This window comes from Macaca mulatta, chromosome X (genome assembly GCF_049350105.2).
Source record: "Macaca mulatta isolate MMU2019108-1 chromosome X, T2T-MMU8v2.0, whole genome shotgun sequence".
NCBI lineage: Eukaryota > Metazoa > Chordata > Mammalia > Primates > Cercopithecidae > Macaca > Macaca mulatta.
This window is the reverse complement of record NC_133426.1, coordinates 16461652-16486090: the sequence shown is the minus strand read 5'-3', so window position 1 is coordinate 16486090 and position 24439 is coordinate 16461652. Positions and strand designations below refer to the sequence as shown.

Here is a 24439-nt window from a genome sequence, read left to right as displayed (position 1 = left end):
ATAGAAGCAAGTTCAAAGGGAGTTTCCGTTGGTACTACACTTTGCCTAAGACACACATAATCACAGGTGAACATATCTTTTCCTATGAACAATTTTAAAACGTATGCTTTTCTTATGATTTACTAAGTATATTCTATGTGTTAACTAAGGTCAACTAACTAAAGGATGACAAGATAGCTCTTCCCGTGGGGAAAAGACCTTAACAATACTGTAAGGACTTTGGCAGAGAGAGGCAGGTGGCTGAGACAGGAGGGGACTAATGGCATTTCAAAGTACAGGGTAATCTTTTATTTCTTAAGCTAGGTGATAGGTACCATTTTTATTTTTGTAATGTTCATTCTTGTATGTAAGATATTGCATCAAAATATATATCTTAAAATAATTCTGACATATGGACTGCCGTGGGGGGGAAAGAGTGACTTCAAAAAAGAATGCTTTTCTACTCATATAAAATTTTATTAGTGAAATCTTCTCTCATTTAACCCAAAGTCAATAAGACCTTTAAGAGACGATTAAACACGATTACTGAATATGATCAGAAATAACTGCAGTGTGGCCGGGCACAGAGGCTCACACCTGAAATCTCAGCACTTTGGGAGGCCAAGGCAGGAGAGGACTGCTTGAGCTTAGGAGTTTGAGACCAGCCTGGGCAACACAGTGAGACCCTGTCTCTAAAAAAAAAAAATTTTAATTAGCCAATTCTTGATTATTTTGGGAAAAAAGCTAAGCGTCCTCCCTGCTGTTTTGGCCTCCTGCACATAACTGCAGCAGACACATGGACTAACCTCACTGAAGACACTAGGTGTGTTGGCTAAGCACCTCTAAAGTGGTTGTGTTCAAAATGATCTGGGCTGCAGAAAACACAAGCAAAATGATTAGCATGTGAAACGTCCAACCACTGAACGGATTATTACCTAAGGTTTTTTCTTTGTTCCTGTTGCACTCTGAATCTTGCTGACCATCAGGGGGATCTGTTCGAGCTTCTCCCCCAGGGATTTCCTCTCTTGAATCCTGTGTGCAGTATGCTGGGCTCACCAAATTCCTGTTCTCTGTTATAAAGTCACTGCCTTCATCCTCTTCCAATGAATGCTTGTTACTTGTGCCACCACAATTTGAGTCTTGATGTTGAAGAATATCATTTGATTGAGAGTTACACAACATATCTGCTTTCACCCCTAGCCCACAAATACCAGCTTCTTCCATTGTGCCAATTTCAAACTAGAGGAAAGGAGAAGGAGAAAAAAGATGGAGAAGGGGTTAAATCAAATGTAATCAATGTTCACAAGCAACGGAACATCATAGCCTGACGGTTTTTTCTTCCTTAGTGGTATGCAAAATTGATGTAAATATGGTACTTTCTAGGTTTCACTGAGAGGTGACCTAACTATAAAGTATAAGGAAATTAAAGTTAAAATGAATCACACAACTATGCAGTACCAAAGGAGGCAAGAAAGCCATTTAGTTATAAATCTAAATTGATTTCCATATAAAAATTCACCATTTAACATAATTAGCACCTTAACAGAAGTGAAACTGTCCCCAGTTAATGAATATTAATTATTCTGATCTTATCCTCAAGGAGAGAGTACAGCAGGGATAGCTAGCTAGCTATCCATTAAAATCCCATGCTCCCCCAAGTTCCTGTGGAGCTGACACTATGAGACAAGTGCCCAGCCAGGGACTACATTCCCCAGGCCCCTTACACCAAGGGGCGACTTCCGCATGAAGTTCCCACCAACTGAATGTGGGTATAGGACACGACTGTCCTTTCTGTAACAAGACTTTTATTCTCAGAAGCACAAGTTCTTTCTCCACCATCTCTCCCCAACTCTGGTAAAACGTAGACATCTCCAAGACCCTAAGGGATGGCAGAGCCACAGGATAAATGCAGCCTGGGCCTCCATATCCTATGTACATACAGGAAAGCCACCTTACTTACAAAGAAAACCTACACTGGAGTATAGGTGAACAAGAAATAAACTTCTCTCATGCTAAGCCATGGAAATTTTGAGACTGATATTTTAAGCAACTATCCCAGCCTTCATACAGGTAATACACATGGTAAAGATGCCTTTATTCCAGTATGTTATTCTTATGTCAGTAATTTTACCTTACTCTCTCTTCTATCACATTGTTAACCCTATTTGAGTTTTTTCCCCTTGTGAACACTACCTGGTCATGATGTGGCACAAATTTAAATTCTGTGCATTTACTCTCCATATGAAAGAGGGCCTCTTCCTTTTCTGAATAATACAGTTGAGGTGAGGAGGTGTTTAGTATCCTTCTCTTATCACAAATGGACAAAAGCTACATTCAAAAATGTATGGGAGAGCAGATATTTGAGATTTTAGGTTATAATCATTTTATGCAACTGAAGAAGTCAAAATATCAAAGTAGGAGGGGATGGAGAAGTTAAGGAAAATAAAATCTTATATTTTATAGTCTAATGTTGATAAATCCAATACTGTGCTTTCATAAGAACAAATTGGCAAGGACACTTTGAAAAACTCTTTGGCAATATGGATACCTTCTAACCTAGTTAACTCTACTCCTGGGATTTTGCCCAAGTGTGTACATATGTGTATCCAAAGGCCAAGAATAAAGGAGCACTATTCGTAATAGCTCCAAAATGGAATCAACCCAAATTGCTATCAGTAGCAGAATGGATAAACTGTAGTATATAAGCAGTAAGAATGAACTACTGTTAGATGCAACCACATAGATGAGTTTCACAGACCTATGTTGTGAAAAAGGTGCCAGAAGAGTATCTACTATAGGAAATCATTTATGTATAAAGTTCGAAAACAAGGCAAGTTGGCCGGGCGCGGTGGCTCAAGCCTGTAATCCCAGCACTTTGGGAGGCCGAGACGGGCGGATCACTAGGTCAGGAGATCGAGACCATCCTGCTAACACGGTGAAACCCCGTCTCTACTAAAAAATACAAAAAACTAGCCGGGCGAGGTGGCGGGCGCCTGTAGTCCCAGCTACTCAGGAGGCTGAGACAGGAGAATGGCCCGAACCCGGGAGGCGGAGCTTGCAGTGAGCTGAGATCCGGCCACTGCACTCCAGCCTGGGTGACAGAGCGAGACTCCGCCTCAAAAAAAAAAAAAAAAAAAAAAGAAAACAAGGCAAGTTAATAAATGGTGCTAGAAATCAGGATAGTGGTTACCATTGGGGGTGGGGCCTCCTGGGGTGCTTGTAGTGTTCTATTTCTTGGTCTAAATGAGGTTGACGCATTCACTTTGTGAAAATTCATTAAGCCTAACATTTATGATTTGTATACTTTTCTCAATTTATGTTTTATTTCAGTAAAGCTTATTTTAAAAGTTGCAATTTATACATTATTCAAGAGGAACCAAAACAAATATTTTCCTCTAAGAAGACAGATTAAAGATACGCTGCTTTTCATGACACTTCTAAAATAATGTACATGTAATACTTTGATTTCTTAAAAAAAGTAACACATTAAGGGGAAATGGGTTATCTATTTCAGTTATGGTTTGATGCCACACTCTAAGTCTAACTCAGATAGAAAAAACTTACAAATACTGAAACTCTTAAATTATTTGAAAAGATTTCAAAAATTCACTTCCATATGTATCATATTCTATAGAGCAATGTTTCTCAAGCATAACCCATAAAGTTTTTCAAAAATTCACGATGGCACGCATCGTGGCACATGCCTGTAGTCCTAGTTGTTTGGGGGGCTAAGGCAAGTCTGAGGACAGCCTGGGCAATACAGTGAGACCTCATCTCTTGGGGTGGGAGAGGATTCACAATCAAGTTTCAGGAAAAATCATTTGTATGATTTCACTACTGTAGAAACTTCTTAAAATTGTTAATAGGCCGGGCGAGGTGGCTCATGCCTGTAATCCCAGCACTTTGGGAGGCTGAGGTGGGCAAATCACTTGAGGTCAGGAGTTTAAGACCAGCCTGGCCAACATGGTGAAACCCCGTCTCTACTAAAAATACAAAAATTAGCCGGGCAGAGGTTGTAGTGAGCCGAGATTGCGCCATTGCACTCCAGCCTGGGTGATAAAGCGAGACTCCATCTCAAAAAAAAAAAAAAAAAAAAATCATTAATATACCCGAATAACATACTATAGCAGTATTATTAACAGAACAGGTGCAAAGTGATAATTTCAATGCTACATTTCACATGTAACTACTAGTTTCGCCTCTACTTTAATCAAATATTAAAATGTCATGTACTAATTGGGTGCACAGATATATAAAGAGACCCTTTACACAAAAGCAATAGAGAGGGAAAAAGTGAGTACTATTAATACCATTTTCCCCAATTTAAAAAAAAAATTTTTCGGACAGGCGCAGTGGCTTACGCCTGTAATCCCAACACTTTGGGAGACCGAGACGGGCAGATCACGAGGTTAGGAGTTGAAGACGAGCCTGACCAACATGGTGAAACCCCACCTCTACTACAAATACAAAAATTAGCCGGGCATGGTGCAGCACGCCTGTAATTCCAGCTACTCGGGAAGCTGAGGCAGGAGAATTGCTTGAACCCGGGAAGCGGAGGTTGCAGTGAGCTGAGATCACGCCACTGCACTCCAGCCTGGGTGACACAGCAAGACTCCATCTCAAAAAAAATAATAATAGTAGTTTCAAACCTATTCCCTGAAACCCATTAGGTATAAGAATGGCACTACAGGCCGGTCGCGGTGGCTCACGCCTGTAATCCCAGCACTTTGGGAGGCCGAGGCAAGCAGATCACCCAAGGTCAAGAGTTCAAGAACAGCCTGGCCAACATGGTGAAACCCCGTTTCTACTAAATACACAAAAATCAGCCGGCCGTGGTGGCGCATGCCTTTAATCCCAGCTACTCAGGAAGCTGAGGCCAAAGAACTGCTTGAACCTGGGAGGCAGAGGTTGCAGTGAGCCGAGATCGCGTCATTGCACTCCAGCCTGGGCGATAAGAGTGAAAACTCCGTCTCAAAAAAAAAAAAAGACTCAAAGAAGGCCAAAAAACTATTGTGTAATAATAGCTGGTGCCATATGGCATAAACAAGAACATTAAATTAATCTGTATATTGCACAAATACCACATCACCTATTTTCCTTTTAATGTATGTCATCGCTTCCTATTTGTAGTTAATACTTCTGATTTTTTTTGTCTTTCCAGACACTCCTGCCTCTGAACTCCTATCACATACTACAATATCACATATTTGATGTATACATCCTCCTAGGTAGCAACAGCTTCTTATGCACAAATAGTACTCAAATGCCAACTGATGAGGAGCATACAGGGGCAAAAATGGCTGCTGAAAACAGTCCACGAAAAGAACCTAGGCATTAATACACAAGTTAAAGAAAATACCACTACTGGCCAGGCACGGTAGCTCATGCCTGTAACCCAGAAATTTGGGGGGCTGAGGTGGGTAGATCACTTGAGGTCAGGAGTTCAAGACCAGCCTGGCCAACATGGCAAAACACCATCTCTGGTAAAAATATAAAAATTAGCTGGGCATGGTGGTACATGCCTGGAATCCCAGTTTACTCGGGAGGCTGAGGCACAAGAATTGTTTGAACCCAGGAGGTAGAGGCTGCAGTGAGCTGAGATCACACCACTGCACTCCAGTCTGGGATACAGAGAGAGACTCTGTCTCAAAAAAAAAAAAAAAAGAAAAAAGAAAATACCACTATTTTTATCATTAGAAGCAAGACAGTATTACATTTCCCTTCTCTCTTGTACAACTAATTTTGATGTAGTATTGGGGTATTTTTTACATTTGCTAATAGAAGATATACTTTGGCTCTACAAAATCCTTTTGTTTATTAATAAACCCAGTTCCAACAGGACTTGATTCACACCACAGTCTACAAATACTCTTGAAATAGCAGGCCCCAATTTTTCTACCCCAAGGACTATTCAATTAACAACCTATACTTGAGGCTCTGTACCTGGGCTATTGAATATTAAGCAAATTCTTAGGCCAATAACTTTATTAAATTGTAAATGATTTCTCAGACCTCATCTCCTCAACCAGAGAATTCTATATCATATGCCCAGTACAATTTCCTACTCTGTCTTCTCTCTCTGATGCCCATTCTGGATGCCTTTTCTTGGATCAATCTCTTATATAAATAATAGTAGTAGCAGCTAACAAACAGTAACTAGTACATCCAGGCACTACTGTGAGAACTTTCCTATATTAACTAGCTTAATCCTCACAACAATGCCACAAGGTAGGCACTATTATTTTCTCCATTTTAGAGATGAGCAAACTATGGCATGTAAAGTTAAGTATCCTGCCTAAGGTCACAGTTAGTAAACTGCAGAGCAAAGATTTGAACTCTAGCAGTCTAGCTGCCGAGTCCATGCTCTTAACTACAAAAATATACCGCTTCATAATTACCCTTTGTCTACCACTGTTCAAACATCCTTGTCCTGGCCCAGCCATCTTAGAGAAGCCTATTTAATAATGGGAAGAGATTCTCCCAAAATACGATGTACAAAAATGAATTACAAAACAGAATGTACTGTATATTTTGTATACGCAGTATATATATGTATACAGATGCTCCTCAACATACGTTGGGGTTACACAGTGATAAATCCATCCTAAAGTCAACAATGCAAGTTGAACCACAGTAAGCCAGGAACCATATGTGTGCATGTACGTATGTATATACACACACTCACAGAGAAGTGTTGGAAGAAAATATCTTGGCCTGGCGTGGTGGCTCACACCTGTAATCCTAGCACTTTGGGAGGCTGAGGCAGGCAGATAACCTGAGGTCAGGAGTTCGAGGCCAGCCTGGCCAACATGGTGAAACCCCATCTCTACTAAAAATACAAAAATTAGTCAGGCGTGGTGGCGGGTGCCTGTAATTCCAGCTACTCGGGAGGCTGAGGCAGGATAATTGCTTGAACCTGGGAGACGGAGGTTGCAGAGAGCCGAGATCACACCACTGTACTCCAACCTGGGCAACAGAGCGAGACTTCATCTCAAAAAAAAAATAAATAAATAAATATCATTTTACACATCAAAAACTTCGACAACACTGTTGGAGAGGGTGTGGGGCATTCTCAAGCATTCCTGGTGGGAGGATAAATTGACTTAACCACCAAGGAGTCCAGTTGCGGAAGGGACTGACCGGGAACCAGCACAAAGGAACCTCTGGGGTGTTGGCAATGCTCTGTATCTTGATGGGGATTTGAGTTACAGAGCTGCATGCATTTGCTAAAATTTAGCACATATACACTTCTGAAGGCTTCATGGGTGAAGCAACAGTTAAATGGACAGATAACTGAAAAAGCAACCAGAGTAAAATGTCAAAGGTAAAATCTAGGTGGTGGAAAAATTGATGTTTAGTATCAACTTTGCAGTATCTTTTAAATTTTTTATAAGATGTTGGAGGGAGAAAACATCAAGTCACATATGCTTTGATCCACCAAATTCATTTCTTATCAGTTTTTCCTACAGATATACCAGTACATTTGTGAATGACATAATATATAAAGTTATTTATGCAGCATTATTTATGGTAGCAAAAAATCCAAAATATCCTAAATATCAATAAATAATAGACTGGATGAATAAACTGCCGTACATCCATCCAATTGAGTACCGTAGTATCTGTTAAAAAAAAGAATAAGGCAGTTATATAATTACTGGTAAGGATAGGTTGATAAGGGAAAAAGCAAAATACCCTGTAGTACCTACCATATGCCATGATGTGGGGCTTGAGGAGGTACTGTATAAATTTATGAGCAGAGAAGTATATCCAATCTCTGGCCAGACACAAAGAAACATTACTGGAGACAAACTGAGTGAGTGGGGACAAGACTTTCACAGCAGGCGTGTTTTCACCTTTTAAGTTTGGTGCCATGAGTTACCTTTACAAGAGCTTTAACATTTTTTTTTAACAGCAAAATGAAGAGAGCTCTCTAATATAGTGCCTTATTAGGAAAAACAAAAGGGGAGGAAATGTTTATTTAAATTCCAATCTCAAATGAAAATGAAACCAACACTGAGTAGTTTCCAGCTGGATTTCTATTAGAACCCTTCCCTATAGAAAATCATGACACAAAAGCTAACACATCTGCATCTTGTGAGCAGTATGTGTACCTCTTAGAGAAGCACAACACTGTGCTACAAATGTTTGTTTACAAGAGCCTTAAACACCAACAATCCTCCACCCTAGCCACTCCCCTCCGGTCAAAAGATATATTTCGCAATCTTCCTTCCACTGTCTCAATACTTGGAGTTAAGAGGACTCGCTAACTGACCAAGAGATGCCTTCAAAATGGGCGGCCACCAGTTTATCAATAATAAATGGCAGGAGCAAAGAACAACTATCATAGAAACTTTTGCAAATGGACATGAGGAAGTACTCTGCATTCATCAACTACTTGTAATAGCTTTTTGGATCAAAACATTCAAAACTGAGAACATGGAAATTAAAACCTAAAGGAAAAAAAATTTTTTTAGGTTTCTTTCCCTTCTACCAACACCTACATTCACTTCCTAATTATTTCAACTACTGCTTGCTCACATGAGCTCAAACACCTTTGACCAGGGCCAGGCATGTGCAGAGGACACAAATTACCCAGTCCTTGCCAGCAAGAGCTAGAGTGGACCTTCAGAGGCAGCAGGTGGGAGAGGTTGTCTATATTTCTCCATTTTCCTAGACAGACATCCTTAGCTTGCCTCAGATTCCCAAACAGTCTAGGAGGAACTTATCAAATAAGTAAAGGGAACCTTTAGCACCTCAGGCTGACACTGTGCGTGGTGTTCTCAAAGTGACCCCATTTAACCTTCCCTGCCTCACTGAAATACAGGCCTTATTGTTCCCAGGTACAGAAAATGAGACTTGATGAGATTAAGTAACTCGCTCAAAATCATATTAAAACCGATAAAAGGGGCTGGGAAAATTCAAAACCAGGTCCACCAAACTCAAGAGTCAATGTTCTCTCTATTACACCGTTAATCAGCTTTTGGAAAACGCCAAGTTCAAAGTCAAACAGATCTCTGACGCAGTTATAAAACAAATCTAAATTAAATGTCTAAAAATACACAGCACACTAGAAATACCAATATGCATTTAGAAAACATCATGAAAGATATGTAGAATTTTTAGCAGGGATTAACTCTGGGATTTAGGGAGGTAAGACACATCTAATTTGGGGGTAGGGATAGCTTCAAATAATTTGAAGTGATTATTTAAGGAACTGAGGTTAGTTTGTTGTTGTTTTTTAATTTTGTGGTTTGTTTTAAGACAGAGTCTTGCTCCATCGCCCAGGCTGGAGTGCAGTGGCGCTATCTCGGCTCACTGCAACCTCCACGATCCGGGTTCAAGCAGTTCTCCTGCCTCGGCCTCCTGAATAGTTGGGACCACATGCGTGTGCCACCACGCCTGGCTTTTTTTTTTTTTTTTTTTGAAATGGAGTCTCACTCTGTCACCCAGGATGGAGTGCAGTGGCACGACCTCAGCTCACTGCAACCTCCGCCTCCCGGGTTCAAGCAATTCTCCTGCCTCAGCCTCCCGAGTAGTTGGGACTACAGGCGCGTGCCACCACGCCCAGCTAATTTTTTTGTATTTTTAGTAGAGATGGGGTTTCACTGTGTTAACCAGGATGGTCTTGATCTCTTGCCCTCGTGATCCACTGGCCTCTGCCTCCGAAAGTGCTGGGATTACAGGCGTGAGCCACCGTGCCCGGCCAATTTTTATATTTTTTAGTAGAGACGGGGTTTTGTCACGTTGGCCAGGCTGGTCTCAAACTCCTGACCTCAGATGATCCACCCACCTCAGCCTCCCAAAGTGCTGGAATTACAGGAGTGAGCCACTATGCCTGGCCTTAATTTTGTGTTTTAGGATAAACCAAAGTATCTCTAAAAATCTTTCCAACCCTATGTGTCTAATAATTTACCCTAAGAGTTGTTAACTTCAACCAGGACTGTACGGACAACAGTGTATGTGCAACCATGCTCGCGCTGCCCTGGGAGGGGCAGTGGAGGCAGAAATAGATGAAGAAATAGTGAAAGATATCAAAGATACCCCATACTCTCAGGGCATCAGCTATTGGCCTTATTTGATTTTGTAAAACATAAACCTTCCTCCTAAACTCTTCCAGTATTTTGAGGGGCTTTCACATTTCCAAATACAAAGTTTTACAAACAAACCTATTATAAAAATTACATTGTCATGTGGCTAAATTACAACAATGACTTTAGCTTTGTACAAGTCATTTAAAATAGTGTATACACTAAGGCTATTTTAATCTTCCAAAGAACTATTCTGGATAGCACAGTTTTCCTCATGGCTAATACTTTATCAATCATTTATCTCAAATTCCTGTTTTAACCATTTTGGATCAAAGCCTTTATAATATGTATTACATAACTCAATGCCTCCTTAAATAGTAGTCTGTTTTACTGTGTTAGAACAAAGAAATGAAAGGATTTTTATTTTTAACAGATAAAAATGATATATTATTGTGCACTATTATATAATTAGATTCTGGTATACATGTCTCTACAACATGACTATATTCTTTAAGATAATAAATTCTCAATGTTTCCAAATATAAACTCCCAAAGGTGAGATCTTATTTAAATTTTAGGCATGAAATACTTGTCTAAGACTTCCTAAATTATATAGCACTGTCTTTAAAAACAGACCACACAGACCCATACATGGGAATTTACTACATTAAAAATGATGTCATTTCAAATTGGTAAAGGAAATAAATGATTTATGATATCTCCCAAACCATATGCGGAAACAAAGGGGTATCCTGTCTTACCCCCTCCAGATATACCAAGATTGAAACATGAAAAATGAAAACCACAAAGAGCTTGAAGAAGTCCTAAACAAATTTTTTTCCATAACCTTGGCATGAAGAAGGCCTTTCTTTTGTTGTTGTTGTTTTGGTTTTTTTATTTTTATGAAATTATATACAGTAGAATGACTGCTCCATAGACAGAGCATGGCTATCTCAGTAGCACAGAGTAGCCAAGAAGGCCTTTCAAAGGAAAGCAAAAAACCCAGAAGCTATTTTTAAAAAGGGGGTGGGGGGCGTGTGTGGTGGCTCACGCCTGTAATCCCAACACTATGGAAGGCGGAGGTAGGAGGACTGCTTGAGCTCAGGAGTTCAAGACTGGCCTGCACAGCACAGCAAGACCTGTCTCTAATAAAAATTTAAAAATCAGCCGTGTGTGACGGCACACATCTGCGGTCCCAGCTACTCAGGAGGCTGAGGTGGGAGGATGTCTTGAGCTTGGAAGATCAGCAAGGTATGACTGCACCACTGCACTCTAGCCTGGTCTACACAGCCAGGCTCTGTCTCAAAAAAAAAAAAAAAAGGAGGCAGGGTCAGTGGTGGTGATTGGAGATTAGTTTACTGAATAATTAAAATCTTTGAAATTCCTGAGGTGGAGGGACAACGGGCAGCGAGGTATGAGAAATTACCTATTGGGCCCAACTTATACTATTCCGGGTGATGGTTATACTAAAATCCCAGACTTCACCACTACATAATGTATCCATGTAACGAAACTTGTACCCCCTAAATCTACAACAAATTTTTAAAAACTAAAACTTTCAGACTAACCAAAAGACTGCAGGAAGCCCTTACAAATGAGCCAGAGACGCAGTTTTCAAGGGTTTGTGAACAAGCAGATCATGATTAAAGAACTAAAAATGCCCAATATACAAATAAAAATGCAAAGCAAACCAAGGTACCATCTTTAACTAACCACATTTTAAAGGAGTAAAAAAACAACTTTGGTATGGGCAAACAGGGCACTCAGCATACTCTTGGCGGGGGGTGGGGGGCTCTAAATTGGTAGAGTAGGTTTGTAGAGGTATTTAGCAAGCTCTATCAATGTCTGAACTCACATGCACTTTCACCCAGCTATTCTACCACTTGGAGTTTATTCCAGATATTCTCACTCAAGTGTAAATGGTTACTCACCAAACCAGAAAATAACCTAAATATCTACCAAGAGGGAACTCGTTAAATAATGGTCAACCATACAAGGTAAAACTATGCAGTCATTCAAACGAATAAAATAGATCATATGTTGACACAGTATAATTAGGTAGGAAAAAAGGCAAATGGCCAGTACAGGATGAATACATCAGTATAAATTTAAAATATCCATATACTACATAAGCCAATATATGTACAATTTTCCTACAAGAATATCCCCAAAATTGTTCACCATAATTACCTTTGTTTGGATTGTGGGCCTAGAAGTTGGAAATAAGAATTATTTTTTCTTTTTATAATTCTTGGCTCTGCCTTATTTTACATTTTGGCTGTCAAATGATCCTTTATTGGAATATTTTCTTTTGTGCTTCTTTTTTTTTGAGACAGAGTCTCACTCTGTTGCCCAGGCTGGAGTGCAATGGCACAATCTCGGCTCACCACAACCTCCGCCTCCCGGAGTTCAAGCAATTCTCCTTCCTCAGCCCTCCGAGTAGCTGGGATTACAGGTGGGCCACCAGACCCGGCTAATTTTTGTATTTTTAGTAGAGATGGAGTGTTCACTATGTTGGTCAGGCTGTTCTTGAACTCCTGACCTCGTGATCCGCCTGCCTCGGCCTCCCAAAGTGCTGGGATTACAGGCGTGAGCCACCGTGCCTGGCCCCTTTGTGCTTCTTAAATAACTGGGCATTGCACTGCATCACTATTGATGTCATCTACAATGTCATGACAGTGACAGCCATCAACACTGCAATCCAGACTGGGCAGTCCCCAGGATCTCTAATGGTTACGGAGAGTTCTTAAAGATCCGTGCCACATCTGTAAGGCAAAGTTCGTTAGGTCAAACTTAGGCTGCATGGTGGAGGCAGCGGGTGTCCGACGAACGCAGATTTGGGACCATCAAAGTAGCAGGCCGGGGGCGGTGGCTCACGTCTGTAATCCCAGCACTTTGGGAGGCCGAGGAGGGTAGATCACGAGGTCAGGAGTACAAGACCAGCCTGGCCAAGATGGTGAAACCCCATCTCTACCAAAAATACAAAAATTAGCTGGGCGTGGTGGCAGGCACCTGTAACCCCATCTACTCGGGAGGCTGAGGCAGAGAATTGCTTGAACCTGGGAGACAGGGGTTGCAGTGAGCCAAGATCGTGCCACTGCATTCCAACCTGGGCAAAAGAGCAAAACTCTGTCTCAAAAAAAAAAAAAAAAAAAAAAGAAAGCATTTTGGCCTCCTCCGAGCAGAAAACCGAAAGCAGTGTTTTTTATTGTATGAATGTATTACTTTTATTTTTTAAAAAAGACCTTTTAAGTTGAGATTTTGGTTGAATATCACAGTATTATACTTACTCACTTTTCCATTACTAATGCAAGCTCAGAATCTGTACATGGCAGGAGGTCATACATTATTTCATGTCATCTTTTCCCTTCGCCTTGCTCTATGCCAGTGGGAAATGCAACCAAGCCAACTTAACACAAGTAGCTGTCAGAATCACTAATAAAAGGGGCCAGGTGCACTTTGGGAGGCTGAGGTGGACAGATCACCTGAGGTCAGGAGTTCCAGACCAGCCTGGCCAACATGGCAAAATTCGTCTCTACTAAAAATACAAAAATTAGCTGGGCGTGGTGGTGTGCGCTTTTAATCCCAGCTACTCGGGAGGCTCAGTCAGGAGAATTGCTTCAACCTGGGAGGCAGAGGCTGCAGTGAGCCAATATTGTGCCACTGCATTCCAGCCTGGGTGACAGAGTGAGACTCTGACTTAAAAAAAAAAAAAAAAAAAAAGGCCAGGCGCGGTGGCTCACCCCTGTAATCCCAGCACTTTAGGAAGCCGAGGTGGGCAGATCACGAGGTCAGGAGTTCGAGACCAATCTGGCCAACATAGTGAAACCCTAGACGTCTCTACTAAAAATACAAAAAAAAAATTAGCCGGGCGTGGTGGTGTGCGCCTGTAATCCCAGCTACTCGGGAGGCTGAGGCAAGAGAATCGCGTGAACCCAGGAGGAAGAGGTTGCAGTGAGCCGAGATCACGCCACTGCACTCCAGTCTGGGCGACAGAGCAAGACTCCGTCTCAAAAAATAAAAATAAAAAAAATAAATCGCTAATAAAAAGTATCCCTTATTTGCCCAAGATTATGTAACAGGCCAAGATCTAAACACAGGGAGTCTGGCTTTGTTCAAAGCCCGGGCTTTTTATTACTGTCAGAGGGTTCACAGGCAACACTAACATTAAGAATAAAATACATGCACGACATGGGCTTCAGAAGGAGAACTCACCAACGACTGGACTCGTTTATAAGCAGAGAAAATAGCCAACCTCTTTCCCTCCAACCCCACTAGGTGGAGAATTAATCTATCATAACGCTAAAGAAATCACTATCTTTGGGCCGGGCGCGGTGGCTCAAGCCTGTAATCCCAGCACTTTGGGAGGCCGAGACGGGCGGATCACGAGGTCAGGAGATCGAGACCATCCTGGGTAACACAGTGAAACCCCGTCTCTACTAAAAATACAAAAACTTAGCCGGGCGAGGTGGCAGGCGCCTGTAGTCCCAGCTACTCGGGAGGCTGAGGCAGGAGAATGGCGTGAACCCGGGAGGCGGAGCTTGCAGTGAGCTGAGATCCGGCCACTGCACTCCAGCCTGGGTGACAGAGCGAGACTCCGTCTCAAAAAAAAAAAAAAAAAAGAAATCACTATCTTTGGGAGAAAGGTAGGTTGCCTTTAAATAAATCAGTTGACCACTGAGTAAAGGGGGAAAGTCCTTGACTATCTGGATGTTTTGGGGAGTAGACTACAGGTAAGCATAATGGAAAGGGAGGTGTGTTAGGTCATTCTCATATTGCTATAAAAGAATGCCTGAGGCCGAGCACAGTGACCAACGCCTGTAATCCCAGCACTTTGGGAGGCCGAGGTGGGCAGATCACCTGAGGTCAGAAGTTCAAGACCAGCCTGGCCAACATGGTAAAACCCCGTCTCTACTAAAAATACAAAAATTAGCTGGGTGTGGTGGCATGTGCCTGTAATCCCAGCTACTCAGAAGGCTGAGGCAGGAGAATTGCATGAACCTGGGAGGTGGAGGTTGCAGTGAGCTGAGATCGCACCACTGCACTCCAGCCTGGGCGACAGAGCGAGACTTCGTCTCAAAAAACAAACAAAAAAAGAATGCCTGAGACTGGGTAATTTATAAGAAAAGAGGCTTAATTGGCTCACAGTTCTGTTGGCTGTACAGGAAGCACGGTGCTGGCATCTGCTTCTGGAGAGGCCCAGGGAGCTCTTATTCATGATGGAAGGCAAAACAGCAGCAGGCGTGCCACACGGCGAGAGCAGGAGCAGGAGAGCTAAGGGGTCAGGGGTGCCACACATTTTTAAAAACCAGATCTCACTAGAACTCACTGTCATGGGGATAGTTGGCACCAAGCCACGAGGGCCCCTATGATCCAATCACTTCCCACCAGGCCCCACCTCCAATACTGGGATTACAATATAACATGAGATTTGGAGGGAACAAGATCCAAACCAAATCAGGTCTAAGGCTGCTGAAGCCAAGAACTGCTTCACAGGAAATACACTAACAAATAAGTATTTTTCAGAAGTACCTCCTCATGGCCAGATGTGTTGGCACACACCTGTAATCCCAGCTACCCAGGAGGCTGAGACAGGAGACTAGCTTGAACCCGGGAGGTGGAGGTTGCAGGGAGCTGAGATAACGCAACTGCACTCCAGCCTGGGTGACAGAGTGAGAATCCATCTCAAAAAAAAAAAAGTTTCCTCCTCTCCAGGCCTGCCTCGGTGGCTTACGCCTGTAATTCCAGCACTTTGGGAGGCTGAGGTGGGCAGATTGTTTGAGTCCAGCAGTTCCAAACCAGCCTGGGCAATACAGCAACTCTCCCGTCTCTAAACAAAAATTTGCCAGGTGTGGTGGTGAACGCCTATAGTCCCAACTAATCAGGAGGCACAGACAGGAGGATCACCTGAGCCTGGGAGGTTGAGGCTGCAGTGAGCTGAGACTGTGCCACTGCACTCCAGCCTGGGTGACAGAGTGAGACCCTGTCTAAAAAAAATTAAAAATTAAAAATAATAATAAAGTGGCTGGGCACAGTGGCTCACGCCTGTAATCCCAGTACTTTGGGAGACCAAGGTGGGTGGATCGCCCAAGGTCAGGAGTTTGAGACCAGCCTAGCCAATATGGTAAAACCCTGTCTCTACTAAAAATACAAAAATTAGCCGGGCATGGTGGCAGATGCCTGTAATCCCAGCTACTCGGGAGACTGAGGCAAGAGAGTCGCTTGAACCCGGGAGGCGAAGGTTGCAGCGAGCCAAGATCATGCCACTGCACTCCAGTCTGGGCTACAGAGCAACGACTCTGTCTCAAAAAAAAAAGATTTGATGATGGATAATTATTCCCAAGTGGAATTAGATGGTCAATATCTAAGTTTACTATGTGAGATAAATGGAATACACAAGATGGCTAACAGAATACATGCAAGGCTAAGTTCTAAGTGAAAAAAAGGAAGAAAAAAAACTAACATTACTAAATGCCTGACATTTTATTTATTTTTTCGAGACAGAGTCTCGCTCTGTCGCCCAGACTGGAGTTCAGTGGCACTATCTTGGCTCACTGCAACCTCCGCCTCCTGGGTTCAAACAATTCTCCTGCCTCAGCCTCCCGAGTAGCTGGGACTACAGGCATGAGCCACCACACTTGGCTAATTTCTGTATTTTTAGTAGAGACGGGGTTTCACCATATTGGCCAGGCTGGTCTCAAACAGCTGACCTCAGGTGATCCGCCCGCCTCAGCCTAACAAAGTGCTGGGATTACAGGCGTGAGCCACCGCATCCAGCCTCCTTTCATTTTTTAAGTGAATTAATGTTACAGGCACACGCCACCATGCTCAGCTAATTTTTGTATTTTTAGTAGAGATGGGGTTTCACCATGTTGGCCAGGCTGGTCTCAAACAGCTGACCTCAGGTGATCCGCCCGCCTCAGCCTAACAAAGTGCTGGGATTACAGGCGTGAGCCACCGCATCCAGCCTCATTTCATTTTTTAAGTGAATTAATGTTACAGGCACACGCCACCATGCTCAGCTAATTTTTGTATTTTTAGTAGAGATGGGGTTTCACCATGTTGGCCAGGCTGGTCTCAAACTCCTGACCTCATGACCCGCCCACCTTGGCCTCCCAAAGTGCTGGGATTACAGGCATGAGCCACCATGCCCGGCCTAACGCCTGACATTTTAAATACATTATTTAGTTCAGTGTTACAATTCTAAGATAGTAAGAACATTACCCCATTGTATAGCTAAAGAAACTAGGGAGCAGAGTAGGAAGTGAGGGGGGGAAGTCATTATTTCAGACCTACATTTATTAAGCCTGGCGTGGAGGTTGATGCTTCTATAAGGGGATGTCCTAAAGAACCACATTTAAAGCTAAGAATCATGATGAATACCCAAGTATCTATAGCCAGATGAATGGATATACAAAATGTGGTTAATACATAACGTAGAATATCATTCCACCTTAAAAAGGAAATGTGGCCGGGCGTGGTGGCTCACACCGGTAATCCCAGCACTTTGGGAAGCCAAGGCGGGCAGATCACATGAGGTTGCAAGTTCGAAACCACCCTGACCAACATGGAGAAACCCCGTCTCTACTAAAAATACAAAATTAGCCAGGCGTGGTGGCGCATGCCTGTAATCCCAGTTACTCGGGAGGCTGAGGCAGGAGAATTGCTTGAACCCGGGAGGCAGCGGGTGCGATGAGGTGAGATCCCACCACTGCACTCCAGCCTGGGAAACAAGAGCAAAACTCTGTCTTTAAAAAAAAAAAAAAAAAAAGGAAATGCTGGCTGGGCGCAGTGGCTCATACCTGTAATCCTAGCATTCTGGGAGGCCAAGGCAGTAGGATCACTTGAGCCTGGGAGTTGAAGACCAGCCATAGTGAGACCCTGTCTCTACAAAAAATAAAAATATTAGCCTTGTACAGTGGCACATTCCTGTAGCCCCAGCTACTTGGGAGGCTGAAGCAGGAGGCCTGCTTGAGCCTAGGAGTTCAAGGCTGCAGTGAGCTATGATCATGCCACTGCATTCCAGCCTGGGCGACAGAGCAAGACTCTGTCTCTAAGAACAAAAAAAAAAAAAACAACTTTTGCTGTACACCACAGTATGCTGGTGGTCTTCGAAAAAAGCACAAGTGCTGTTTGAATTATGAACCCAACTTGCTGCTCTTTCCATGGAACATTTTTTAAATAGACAAACTATGGTTGTTTGTTCAGACCTGGGTATTTGGCAGACATTTTCTCCAAAATATACGAAGAGAGCCTGTCACTTCAAGGCAAGCAAACAACAGTACTTGTTGCCAATGATAAAATTTGAGCTTTCAAGCAAAAAATAGAATTTTTGAAAACTATCTGCCACCATGAGCTAAACAGCTTCCCAATTCTTAAAAAGACTTTTCTGATGAAATCAGTGATTTATTAACAAATGGGATTTTTATATAGTATACCAAAACGTACCAACATTTGGAAGATGAACACAGTTCAGTTAACCAGTATTTTCCAAATGACTAATGGATGGTATTACAAAATGATACATGGGGAAAAGAGACCCATTTGACATGCAAGACAGATCAACAGAATCAAAGGATTTCCACAATTATCCACAGACTATTATAGTACCCCTCCCTGTTCCAACTACATACATGTGTGAGGCCACATTCTCTTCATATACGTAGGCTGAAAGGGCATATTACAACAGATTGAATGCAGAAGCAGATGTCTTCTATTAAGCCATTCATTAAAGAGATCTGCAAAAATGTAAAAGAATGCCACTCTTCCCAATAACATTTTGGAAAATCTATTTTTAATTTTTAATTTTTTAAAAATGTTACTTATGTTAACATGTATGGTAGGTAGCTTCTGCCATGGCCCCCAATGGTCCCCTCCCCTTGAGTGTGGGCTGAACCTAGTGACTGGCTTCTAATGAAGACAGAATTCATCAAAAGTGAGAAGATCTCATTTCTATGATTACGATACAAAAGACTGCAACTTCCTTCTCTTTCGTGCTGGCACTCTCTCTTGCTCACTCTGATGAAGCAGCTGCCATGTTGTGAGATGCTTACAGAAAGACCCATGTGGCAAGGAACCAAGGAAGGCCTCCGGCCAACTGCTCATGAGGAACTGAGGCCTCAGTCCAACAGCCCACGAGGAACTGAATCCTGCCAACAGCCACAAGAGTGAGCTCGGAAGTGGATCCTTCCCAGTCAAGCCTTCAGGTGACTGCAGCCCTCGAGAGACCCTAAGGCAAAGAACTTGGCTAAGCCACACCCAGATTCCTAAACCCCTAAACTGTGAGATCACAAACGTTTCAAGTCAGTAAGTTTTGGGGTGATCTGTTACACAGCGATAGATAACTAGAGTACAACATCATTTCTTTCTTTTTTTTTTTTTTTTTGAGACAGTCTTGCTCTGTCGACCAAGCTGGAGTGTAATGGTATGATCTCGGCTCACTGCAACCTCCAACTCCTAGGTTCAAGCTATTTTCCTGCCTCAGCCTCCGCAGTAGCTGGGATTACAGGCATGCGCGACCACGTCTGGCTAATTTTTATATTTTCAGTAGAGACAGCGTTTCCCCGTGTCAGCCAGGCTGGTCTCGAACTCCTGACCTTGGTGATCCACCCACCTCAGTCTCCCAAAGTGCTGGGATTAGACATGAGCCACCGCACCTGGCCTCATTTCATTTTTTAAGTGAATTAATAATGTTAAAATTTTTATTTAATTTATAATATGGTAAATTAGGTAAAGAAGCCCACAAGAACAAAAGTTCCTTGAGACTGTCAATAATGTGTAAGTGTACAAAAAGATCCCCAAACCAAAGTTTGAGAACTGCTGTCCCGGTTGTGGTGGGAGCAGGAATAGAGAGACTAGAAGGCCAGCTCTGTCAAATCATGACCAGAAAGGGGTCCACATCTTGGCAGCAATAAGCAGGCAGATCCACCCCTAGGGAATATGCCCTGGGACCAGGGAGGGAGGAGAACAGGGAGAAGAGTGCCACTTCCTTCTTATTCAACTACACCTAACAAACAGGCGTCTTTCCCCCTTTTTGTTAAGTGACAGGTGTGCCAATCAGTGGAATCCAAATGGGTGGTGAGGGACAACTGGTATAAACACTTTCCCTTGACCTTCATTGCTCTGGCTCATTCAGAAGCCTCTGTAACAGTATCTGATAGACTACTTCCTCATTTAATTCTCAGAACTATCTTATAGGCAGGTATGATAAACAAGCAGCCTCACTGATAAGGTAATTTAAGTACCACGTCCACGGTCAGGAACCTAGGAAAGGAAAGCAGAGACTGAATTCCTGTCTTTCTCTGTAAAGAGCATACTCTCTAAAGAGCATGCTCTTCCCAGGTTATATTAAAAATAAACAAGTGCGGCCAGGCACAGTGGCTCACGCCTGTAATCCCAGCACCTTGAGAGGCCAAGGCAGGAGGATCCCTTGAGCCCAGGAGTTTGAGACCAGCCTGGACAACATGGTGAAACTCCGCCTCTAATAAAAAATAATAAAAATAAACAAGTGTAGTGATGGTCACACAACTCTGCATATATACTAAAAAAAAGTGAGGCCGGGCACCATGACTCACACCTGTAATCCCAGCACTTTGGGAGGCTGAGGTGGGTGGATCACCTGAGGTCAGGAGTTTAAGACCACCCTGGCTAACATGATGAAACCCCATTTCTACTAAAAATACAAAAAATTAGCCAGGCACGGTGGCGTGTGCCTGTAATCCCAGCTACTCAGGAGACTGAGGCTGGAGAATTGCTTGAACCCGGGAGGCAGAGGTTGCAGTGAGCTGAGATTGCACCATTGCACTCCAGCTTGGGCAACAAGAGTGAAACTCCAACTCAAAAAAAAAAAAAAGTTGAATTATACACTATAAATGGGCAAACTGTGTGGCATGTTACCCAAACAAATTAATAAATAAATGAAGCCAGAGAAATGATGGAGTTCTGAGGAGGGATCATAAATTGGAGGCAGGGTAAGTTCTAGGAGTTGTCCTAACTACTATCTGGGGGCAGGCGGCTAAAGGACCCAGAGTAACTGTCACAGCATGTAAGACCACAAAGAACACATGGAACCATTAATAGGTAAATGACAAGAAAAGAGAGGCAGAGGCCGGGCGCGGTGGCTCAAGCCTGTAATCCCAGCACTTTGGGAGGCCGAGACGGGTGGATCACGAGGTCAGGAGATCGAGACCATCCTGGTGAACACAGTGAAACCCCGTCTCTACTAAAACTACAAAAAACTAGCCGGGCGAGGTGGCGGGCGCCTGTAGTCCCAGCTACTCGGGAGGCTGAGGCAGGAGAATGGCGTGAACCCGGGAGGCGGAGCTTGCAGTGAGCTGAGATCAGGCCACTGCACTCCAGCCTGGGCGACAGAGCGAGACTCCGTCTCAAAAAAAAAAAAAAAAAAGAAAAGAAAAGAGAGGCAGACTAGTGCTAAACTAAGGGATGAGGGAACCTGATCTCCCCCACTGGTGAAGAAGCCAAGAATGAGCAAAAGGATCCGGGAAAGGTCTACTTTGGACACAGCTTCTTTAGTCTCATAACCTAGCAGTATAAGTGCTAATACTGTACATTTACCGGTAACATCTATATTAGACTGTGTCATCGTGTGCCTTTTAATAAGTGAATGTTAATGACTGCATTAAATTTTGCATTTAACTTCTGTGGCTATGTCTTTTACAAATTATTCTTTTATAAAAATAAAAGATACTGGATTCCATGATTTGCAAAATCACTTCTAGTTCTAAAACTGTAACTCAGTGAATATCGGCAACCTGAAAGATACTTGTATTAGCGTAGGTACCTATCTCAGTAGCAAAGGAGCAATAAATTCAAAGATTTTAATGCCCAAAGCCACTGAAATATACTTGGGCCTGATCTATTTTACAGGACAGGGGCTGGGTCACACAACTAGCATCTTTAAGCCACAGACTCTTACATGTAAAATGGTCCTTTACTTTTATGGGTTACCTAAGTGAACATTCCTGTCCCAATTTTATGAAGTCATCCTTCCCTAGCTCCATATGGACCAATCCTGATACACCTCTGAAACATCAAGCCTTCTTTTTATTTGTCTTACTTCCCCAGACCACTTCAACTCTGTGCTAACACCAGGTTATATGGACTTTATTTAGAAGAAATTAAAGAGAGTCTCTCTAAACTCTCTACCTTTCCATTTATTTAAATTACACTTGGAGGTACTGTTGCAGGAAGTTGCAGCATGGCATACCTCCTAAATCATAAATCTTAAGGTTAACCTAGGGCCTAAGTGAATGAAGCAAAAGATATTAAGAGGCTCAAAACTCCTCTGGTCCCCAAATTACAATCAATTTTTGATACTCCCTAATCACCCAACTCCATCCCTCATAATTTGTCTTCGTTTAGCAAAAACTATTACTATTACTATTTTACCTACCAGCATGTTTTGCTCACTTTCAACTAGGAGCACTTTTGTGACCTTTACTATCTGAGGAAATGTTAACATGAGAGATACGAAATATGGACAATGGCTTTGGAGCCCAAAGAGCCGAAACTCTGAATATACCACTTAGCATCTCCTGTGTGACCATAGGGAGGCCAACCTCTCAGTTTCCTTATCTGTAAACTGAGATGTACAGTACTTAGCTTCTTAGAGCCATAAGTAGATATAATAGATATAAATTGCTGACACATAGCAGAACTGTTATGATATTTGAATGAAGACATTTTATAGGCTGGGTGCAGTGGTTCACACCTGTAATCCCAGCAGTTTGGGAGGCCAAGGCAGGAGAATCATGCTTGGGCCTAAGAGTTTAAAACCAGCCTGCGCAACATAGGAAGACCCTGTCTCTCAAAAAAAAAAAAAAAGAAAAAAAAAATAGCCGGGCATGGTGGTACACACACCTATAGTCCTAGCTAGTAGGAAGGCTGAGGCAGGAAGATCACTTGAGACCAGGAGTTCAAGGTTGCAATAAGCGTTAACTGCACTCCAGCCTGTGTGACACAGGGAGATCCTGCCTCAAAAAAAAAAAAAAAAAAAAAAAAAAAAAAAAAAAGATTTTACAAAATGTATTCATTCTCACTTTTTTTTTTTTTTTTTTTTTTTTTTTGAGACGGAGTCTTGCTCTGTCGCCCAGGCTGGGGTGCAGTGGCCGGATCTCAGCTCACTGCAAGCTCCACCTCCCAGGTTTACACCATTCTCCTGCCTCAGCCTCCTGAGTAGCTGGGACTACAGGCGCCCACCACCTCGCCCGGCTAGTTTTTTGTATTTTTTAGTAGAGATGGGGTTTCACCGTGTTAGCCAGGATGGTCTCGATCTCCTGACCTCGTGATCCACCCGTCTCGGCCTCCCAAAGTGCTGGGATTACAGGCTTGAGCCACCGTGCCCGGCCCATTCTCACTTTTAATACGACCCATTTTGCAATCCAAAAGACCCATAAAGAAATGAGTTTCTAAGCTACTGGCACATCTTTCTTGCCAAACCATTCTACCTTGAGAGTAGGGAAAGAAACACGAAAAAAAAAAAAAATAGCCAGTAAATATTACTCAGGACAGACTATAAGGTGGGAAGTAGGAGATAACAGAGGTCATTCTAGGGACATTTTGGAAATGCAACACAGAATGCAAATCAACACCTTAAGCAATAAATGCTAATACAATTATTTTGATAGCATAGGAGGACAACTGTTATTTTATGTATCTTTTCCTTCAAATAATAAAATGCAAGTATTTATAAGTGCCAACAGAATTTCAACTAGGAGGCAAATTCAATCATAAAAATATACTCCCACGGTCTTAATGGATCTTAAAGGTCACCTTACCTATTTCTACCCTCTTCTAGAAATGCCCCATCTCAATGCTGATGAATATGATATTAAATTTGTATATTATTGTATACATTTTTTTTTTTTTGACACGGAGTCTCCCTTTATGTCACCCAGGCTGGAGTGTAGTGGCGCAATCTCAGCTCACTGCATTATCTGCCTCCCAAGTTCAAGTGATTCTCCTGCCTCACCCTCCCGAGTAGCTGGGATTACAGGCATGCACTACCATGCCCAGCTAATTTTTATATTTTTAGTAGAGATGGGGTTTCACCATGTTGACCAGGCTGGTCTTGAACTCCTGACCTCAGGTGATCCACCTGCCTTGGTCTCCCAAAGTGCTGGGATTACAGACATGAGCCACCACACCCGGCCTTTACTTTTTATTATTATTATTATTATTATTATTATTATTATTATTTTTAGAGACAGGATCTCACTCCCTTGCCCAGGCTAGAGTGCAGTGGCCCAATCATGGCTCACTGCAGCCTTGACCTCCTGGACTCAAGTGATCCTTCCACCTCAGCCTCCCAAGTAGCTGGAACTACAGGCATATACCATTGTGCCTGGCTAAGTTTTTTATTCTTCATAGAGACGGGAGTCTCCCTGTGTTGCCCAAGCTGGTCTCAAAAT

At 42.7% G+C, this 24439-nt stretch overlaps 1 protein-coding gene across 2 annotated transcripts in view; it reads right to left on the bottom strand.

Annotated features, from left to right (window-relative positions):
• Positions 1-24439, bottom strand: part of TXLNG (taxilin gamma) — a 56730-nt gene that overhangs the window by 25931 nt on the left and 6360 nt on the right. For both annotated transcript variants that reach the window (XM_028842169.2, XM_015127003.3), the window contains exon 2: positions 915-1218. In XM_028842169.2, coding sequence (XP_028698002.1) covers positions 915-1218 — 304 coding nt within the window. The remainder of the gene's footprint in view (positions 1-914; positions 1219-24439) is intronic.